At 44.2% G+C, this 8,431-nt stretch overlaps 1 protein-coding gene across 1 annotated transcript in view; it reads left to right on the forward strand.

Annotated features, from left to right (window-relative positions):
- Positions 1-492: 492 nt before the first annotated feature.
- gpr37b (G protein-coupled receptor 37b) overlaps positions 493-8,431 on the forward strand; it is a 17,314-nt gene continuing 9,375 nt past the window's right edge. Inside the window, exon 1 of the mRNA XM_063217905.1 lies at positions 493-2,118. Coding sequence (XP_063073975.1) covers positions 1,060-2,118 — 1,059 coding nt within the window. The 5' untranslated portion in view covers positions 493-1,059. The remainder of the gene's footprint in view (positions 2,119-8,431) is intronic.

An 8,431-nucleotide genomic window follows, 5' to 3' on the forward strand; every position in this document is an offset into this window, starting at 1 on the left:
CCTGTCAAAGACATCAATCCAATTGATTTATTATATGCTGTAGGCCTGCCGTAATGATTATGTCCTGCCCTGACAGAACAGTCACACATTCACGCAATATGGGGATTATAATGCGCAAAATAATAACTGTGCCGTGTATTAAATGGCTCTGTGTTTTTTGCGTGTGCAGTCACACGAAACAACTTGAGTGTTTTCTTCTAATCTCGATGCGGCGCTTTCATTCTTGCAGACAGATCATGATGTAGGCACTCTTTGCATCACTGGCAATTTGGCGTATTATGTTCGCTCTGACATGCATAATTACCAACGACAATAAATGTCTTACGCACAAGAAGCGGGCGTGGTTGCCTGCCAGCTGCTGTGGTCTGGAGGGGTGATGGTGATGGATTCGGTTTGACAGATCAGGGTTAGCCGCCGGGGGAGTCCATTTTCTTGCCGAGTCCTCTACGCCGAGGCGCTCACTGGCGGAGCCTCTCCCTTGTTAAGGCAACGCGCTGCACCTACCCAGCTGTGTGGCAGTCAGACACACAGACCGTTGCCAGCATATCCCTTCTCCTTACCACGGACTCCTCTCTGCACATCGCCTTGCAACGGAGCGGAGGAGGGAAAACACACAGCGAGGCGCTGCACCACATCAACATCCAGGAAAAAAACTTCAGGTTGCCGCACCCAAGGAATATAAAAATGCAACCATTTTGTTGGACTGAGATGGATCTGCTATTGCCATCGCAGGGCTGGAGCACTTACTGTGTGTGCAAGGATACCTCGCTTGACAAGGCATAGCACCTGGAGCTACTTTGGTGTGAGGGGTAAAAGTCAAAGGAGGATTCTGCTAGCAGCTGGATTTTGAAGTACAAGGACCACGCATGCCGATTTTACGCATCGCCTATGAGCGGATTAAAACAACGACGCGGGCTTGACTCGGAAGAATACACGGGAAGTTTGTTTACAGGTGGCGCAAGTAATGACTCGATATTTAGTCTGTATTTCGCAACCGTGCCCGTGGTTACATTTGGCAGATATTTCATCCAGCGACTAACATCACACGACCTACATTAAATGGCTCGGACAATGCAGATGTTGCTTATCAAAGCAGTGCTGATTTTTGGAGGATACGTCCCTGTGGCATCATTTAGGAATGATGATGGGGCATTACGAACCAAAGACGGCGTGCAGGATTTCAACAATACATACAGAGAAGCCTTCGAGTCCCTCCGGGGAACTAGTCAGCACCAGGCTAGCGCTTTTCACAATACGGGCCGCCACGCCACAGGTGTACCCTTGCTGGAACACACAGGCTCATCATTTAATGGGGAAGATGCTAAAATTCACCATGGCATAGTGTGGCAGAGAAAGCACGGTGGCCACTCTCATCTTTCACACCGGCTCACGGAAAGAGGAGACGTCTCCATCGAAACCAACAACAATGTCTCGCGGCGACACAAGAGGAAAAAGTTGAACAACGAGATGCCTGCTACCATGGGAACGCCAGGCGTACATAATAACACCAAGCCCCCTGCGGTGAACAAGCGAGGACTGCACAAGAGAAATCACCGAAGGAAAAGAGGCACGAAAGAGAACCAAAAGAAAGCGCACAAGAGCGGCCGAAAAGGCGCAGCCGCTTTCACGCGCCCTGAAACTTCTGTCAACGTGTTGAGTGCTCCATTCACAATGTGGGAGCCTTCGCCAAAACTTATGACCCTCACGTCCACACATTTCCCTTTCGATTTGACCAGGAGTGGTGAATATTACACCAAACAAGATGAGGAAGAGGATCCGTGGGACATGACACCCATGACACCCCCATATGACATAGATCATGAGGAGGAATACTTCCCAAACCCTTTCTATCCCGTCACGAGTGCGACGTTTGGAGCGTACGCCATCATGGTCGTGTCAACCATCATATTCCTGGTCGGAATAGTTGGAAATATCGCCATCATGTGCATTGTGTGCCATAACTACTATATGAGGAGTATCTCCAATTCCCTTCTGGCCAACTTGGCCGTTTGGGATTTCGTAATGATTTTGTTCTGCCTGCCCCTTGTGGTGTTCCATGAGCTGACAAAGACCTGGGTCATGGGCCAGTTCACTTGTAAGGTTATACCATACATTGAGGTAATTATCACATATTGGTACTATATTTTTCCCACTATTGCCATCTTGACAGTTGTGCCAGGAGTCCACACATCTGGTGACAGTGTTTTCAGTGCTGTCAAATGTAAACACCTCTCAGCTATTAAGGGTTTTGTGAACATAAGTCATAGCCATATCACCATGACAACTTATAACAGACATGACCTGTACTTGGGCCACCTTGCCCTCAGGACAACCATAAATGATTCATTCTCTCTCTCTCTCTCTCTCTCTCTCTCTCTCTCTCTCTCTCTCTCTCTCTCTCTCTCTCTCTCTCTCTCTCTCTCTCTCTCTCTCTCTCCTGCTTTCTGTGCCTCATAATCCTGGCGAAACTGCTTCTTCTCTCACTCTCACTCGGGGTGCCAGATTTCATTCGATCAGCCTTTGAGCAGCACCACACCCATTGTCAGCCCCGAGCTCTCGTTTTACACAAATCGGGTGTCACTTCTGTTTTGCAGCAACACTGAGGCATTACTGAAGCATACCTCGCCTTGTGCATCAGTTTGAAACGAAGGGGGGGGAAACAAAAGCTTTTCTGTCCCGTCCTGACATTGTGCCAACATTGTGTCTTGTTTTGTGTGTGTGTGTGTCTGTGTGTGTCTGTGTATGTGCGTGCGTGCGTGTGTGTGTGTGTGTGTGTGTGTGTGTGTGTGTGTGTGTGTGTTTGTGTGTGTGTGTGTGTGTGTGTGTGTGTGTGTGTGTGTGTGTGTGTGTGTGTGCGTGCATGCATGCGCAGGCTGCATGCGCGCGTGTGTGTGTTCTGTGAGTGTGAGTGTCAGGTTGCCATTGTGTTAGCGGGTGCTGCCGTGGCATTCTCTGGGGTAACGAGATGGAGACGAGTCTGAATGCAGGACCTTAGACAACACAGCAGCACTTCTCTGAGAGTCAGTGGCCGTGGGAGTGGGATAGTGGCACTATGCAAAGCAATGGATGAATGGCGCTGAATGTATAGGCTAGTGCCTCTCCTTTGAATCATGGCCTGGCAATACAGGAAACAAAATTGGATTTCTGTCCTGTATGTGGGATTTAGCATGCAGGTGTAGTAGACCCACTGCATTTAGTATCTAGGTTCTTTCATACATGTTCCATGTTGATGGCACTGTGTGAATGAATGAATGAATGAATGAATGAATGAATGAATGAATGAATGAATGAATGAATGAGTGAGTGAATGAGTGAGCGAGCGAGCGAATAAATGAATGAATGGTGCTTGACGAATAGACCTTTCCTTTGGCACATGGGCCTGAGATCAGAGGAAACTTTGTCTTTCACCAGTTCAGAGTCTGAATGTGGCATTTATTTAGTATGCATGTGTACATGTGTGTGCTTGTATTTACACATGCACAGTATATCTCTATGGCTTCCGCCATACATTTTGGTGTCACTGTCTGAGTGAACGAATGAATGAAAGCTTGATGAATAGACCAGTGCCTTTCTTGTGGGCCATGAGCCTAACAATAGAGGAAACTTCCTTGTAAATCAGGGGTGTGTTTCTCGAAAGCGTAGTTGTTAGCCAGTTAGCAACTTCGGTAGTTGTCAATGGGAAATTGCATTGCAAACTACAAAGTAGCTAATGTAGTTAGCAACTATGGTTTCAGGAAATGCACCCCATATTTGTTGCACCAGTACCAGGTCCTTTTTGAAAGAGGCAGTATGTGGCAGAATACCTAGATTCTGCTGAACATGTTGTTAGTACTGTGTGAATGAATGAATGAATGAATGACTGGCACCTGATGTATAGGACACTGTCTTTCCTTTGAATCAGGCCCCGACAGCACAGGACACTAAATTAGATTTCTTGCATCAGAGAGGACCTGTATGTGGGATTTATTATGCAGGTGTACATGTGGTTGTGTGCTTGTATGTTAGTATACCTACAGTAAGGTAGTTATTTTTGCACATGTCCGATACATGTACCGTATGTGACACTCTGTGACTGGAGAGTGCTTGCTGTATAGGCTAGTTTTTTTCCCCGTGGACCTCACATGTCCTGACTAATATAGGGAGCTTATTTGTGATTTTTTGCACCAGCGCCAGTCAGATCCCTTTTTGAAAGAGGTCATATGTGCCACTTGGTTGTGTGTTTGTGCTTTATCATGAATGCAGTGTACAGTATCTCTAGGTGCGTACAAACATGGTTGTTGGTACTGTGTGAATGAATGGTGCTTGATGCATAGGTTGCTACCTTTCCTGTGGACCATGGTTCTGATAATAGGGTAAAATGAATGAGATTTCGGTAACACTTTATTTTAGTGTTGCATCTATTAGCACTAATACATACAATGTTAATGCCTGTATACTGCATAAGTAACTTGTAAGGCATGTACTAAGCAAAATCAAACATTTGTTAGGCATGTATTCGCAAATGTCTTGTTCATACACAATTAGGGATTTATTACCAGTATAACCATAATGAGGACCTAACAAATGTTTGATTTTGCTTAGTACATGCCTTACAAGTTATTTATACAGGCATTAACAATGCACTGTATGTATTGTGCTAATACAGTAGATGTAACACTAAAATAAAGTGTTACCGAGATTGGAGCAGCGCCAGATCCTTTTTGAAAGAGCCTGCATGTGGCATTTACTTTGTAGTATGCATGTGTAGTACACTGTAGTACACACTGTGTACACGCCTCTTTGAATTTAGGTATGCATAAAGTACATCTCTAGGTTTTTCTCTGCATGCCCCGTACACGTTGGTGGTGTAAATGAATAGTGTTTGATGTAGTCTGTAGACTACACTACACCGCCTTTTCAGTAGGCCTGACTATAAGGAAACATAATTAGATTTCTTGCACCGATGCCAGATCCATTTTGAACGAGGCTTTACAGGTATGCCATATGTAGTTTGCATATGTGTCTACATGTGGTTGTGTGTTTGTGTTTTAGAATCAATGCAGTATGTATGTAGCCTGGTCCTGACCATCCCATAATACTACCATTTCATTCAGTAGGGAGCAGGCACGTGCACAGCATAGTTGCCCACGGTGCCCGAGCAACAGCCCTTTTGCCCACATTGACTGATATTGCCCTTCCAAGGGAGGGGAAAATAATTTGGCAATTATAATTTCATATTTCAATATCATTTGATTTCTTTATAATTCATAATTTTGATTGAAGTTTTGTACAATAAAGACTTAAGTCAGTCATACAAATTCATCAGACCCGTCGAGAATGGGTACGAGCGATGTGAGGTAGTACTAGGCCTACGCAACAACTCCGGTGGGGAGGGAGAAGGCACGCGACAGGCGCTTGAGCGTCTATAAGACACACGAAAGATTTTGAAGATGCCTGGGTGTCGGCTAGAGCCCTACACACAGTCTACATATTAGGGTACAAAATATGCTCACAATCAACCTCTCTATTATCAACAATGTTGAGTTTAGAACTTTTAGTTATCATACATCTGACAGCCAGCGCCACGTTTAGGTAGCAAAAAAACCCGACAGCCAGGTGTAGATATGCTTCGGAAAAATAGGCAAGATTTCATGTTTCAACTGATTTGCTTTGCAATTCGTATTTTTGATTGAAGCTTCTTAAATTAAGTTTTCAAATTCAGATTCACCTGCACCTCGAGAGATAGGCAAAGGGAGGGGCAGCATGCGCGTTGCGGGGGGGCACGCGCAGCTCTACATGGGAGGGAGGGGGGGAGCAAGCATGCATGCGATGCGACCAGGGCAGAGACGCAAAATATGTCGAAGATGTCGTGGGAGTAGAGCGACTGCCCTGGCGGCCTGAGGTGAGCTGGAAACATAGCAGACTACACAGTATTACATTACATGACCACAATTAATGCCTCTTAAAGCCGATGTCGAGTTTAGGACGTTTAGTGATCCTATACTCTGACAGCCGGTGTGCCACGTTCAGATATTGGGGAAAAACGACAGCCAGCTAGCTTGCAGTCATTGTCAACGTTTTACATGGCTCAGGTTGTTTTGTGGAAGGCTAACCCAACTAAGAAACATGCAGATGACATGTCGTTTTATCAAGCAAGAGAGAACTTAAGGGGGTAGGTAGCTAAAGGAAGCACATCTCTGAGTTGGCTGCGAAAAAAAATGAACAGGTGCAGGTGAGGCAGCGCATCTTTTTCAGGATTGTAGAGGTTTGATCTTGGTGAGACCGCTTGGAAAGTGCTTTTTCTTATATAGGCCTATTCTCCGACCCAAAGATACTGTTTCCACTGTCAATGTCCATGTAATTGAAATAAATCCACTCCACATGATAACTGACGTTTACTGTTCTCAAGACATAGGCCTACAAAATGTGCATGAACTAACTAAAATATCTGTAATGAAAATAAAAGGTTATAAAGTCTGCGAGAAGCTCGGAGCTTCAGAGCAACAGATAAGAACTGGTCGCTCCCACGCCACGGTTCTTTGCGATCTGAAATGAAAGCCGGCTCGTCAATTCTTAAAGCGACAGTACACATTTTTAATATAGGCTACAAAAGACCCAACAAATGACCTAAACCTGTGAATTCTTATTGTTTTAGCTTTCCTATATAATATTCATCATTTTAATCATGGAATATGCATATTAATGAAATTTCAAATTCAAATTAAATGATCTTTTTAACCATTTTAAAACTTTTTCTATTTATTATAACTTAAAGTCTACTTTGGCTGCTACAAGGATTATAAAGATGACAGTGGGTTAATTGATTAAGCATCCTCATATTTAGCCTATTAATTTACTCATCATTTCATTTCATTTAAGATGAGAATGACTCAGAGCCACATACCTCTGCACCTAGGGCAGGTAGGCATAAGACTGATCATCTCTGTGACTGATAAGTTACAGGTTTAAAAACTATCAAGGCTTTTTTCTCATAATTTCATTTAATTTAGGGACAGCCACATACCACACATGAGGAAATGTGGATCAGGAGACATATAGGGCAGGTGGGCATAAGGCTGATCATCTCTGATATGATTAATAGGTAGGCCTACATGTTTAAAAACTAGCATGTTATATCATATGGTACGCATTCAAGATACTATACAATAAAATAATATTAATAATTATGACAATAATATACTACTTCTACTACTACTACTAAAAATAATAATACCCATGGTGCAGTTTCCTAAAAAATTCTGAAGGCCGCTCATTGTTGATGTTTTTTTTTTTGGGGGGGGGGGGTTGGGGGGGTTGCCCTTTCTTCAGGTTAGAGCAACTGCCCTTTGAAATTCCTGTGCACGTCCCTGGTAGGGAGCCAATCTTTGGCGGGAGTACGAAGGATGCTGCGCAAGGCTAGTATACGTATATGTACAGTAGGCTGTTATAAACATGCCCCATATTTGTTGGTGGCATGGTGTAATGAATGGTGCTTGATGATATATACTACTGCCAGGGCTGAATCATGCCAACTGTTTTGCTTGCCGGCCACTGTGGCTAGTGATTTTCCCGAGTCACTAGCCATCCAGCTATTCTGGTAGCCACAAATTAGATTTTTTTTTAATCATCACGCTGTACATCTAACCTCAGAAGATGAGGTGCTTAAAGCAAGAAGATGAGAGCATGGGTTTCTATATGGAAATAAAACAAACAAATAGAAACGGAGTAACTGAACTTTTTCTTGAACTTAAATACAAACAATTGATACACAAGGGGCAAAGTGTAGACTATACACTATTCTGACATGTCATACCATAGAATAAGCTACCTGCCAATGGCTAGTGATACTGAAATTGTTACCAGCCACAGCCAGGTTTTACCAGCATTTGGCCGGTTGACAGGGGCCGGTGTCAAGCCCTGGCTACTGCCTTTCCGCTGGACTATGGGCCTGACAATACAGGGAGCTAAATTAGATTTCTTGCAGTGCCAGAGCCTGCATGTTAAGAGAGAAAGAGAAAGAAAGAGGTTGAGTGTCAAATGTATGTCTGATGTCATTGGATTTAGTGTTTCTACACACATTGAACAGTCTGCTGTAGCCTTCAGTGTGTAAACACATTCACAATGGCAGCGGCTGATGTGCGTGTGTGTGTGTGTGTGTGCACATATAAGCGCTTGGGTCAGAATATGAAATAAGGAAATAGTTTATGACAAGATTTGTATGGATTGGCAGTGTTGGCTGGCAGTGGACACCAGTGTGTGTGTGCGTGCATGTGTGTGTGTGAGTGAGTGTGAGTGTGAGTGTGTGTGTGCTGCTGATCTTAGGGCAGATGGGCTTTGGTTGAAATCAGGTTAAGTGCTGAACAGAGTCAGACTGTGGGATGGATGTGTGGAGAGAGAGAGAGAGATTGAGAGGGAGAGAGAGAGAGAGAGAGAGAGAGAGAGAGAGAGAGAG

The sequence above is a fragment of the Engraulis encrasicolus genome, chromosome 15, assembly GCF_034702125.1.
Source record: "Engraulis encrasicolus isolate BLACKSEA-1 chromosome 15, IST_EnEncr_1.0, whole genome shotgun sequence".
NCBI classification, from domain to species: Eukaryota; Metazoa; Chordata; class Actinopteri; order Clupeiformes; family Engraulidae; genus Engraulis; species Engraulis encrasicolus.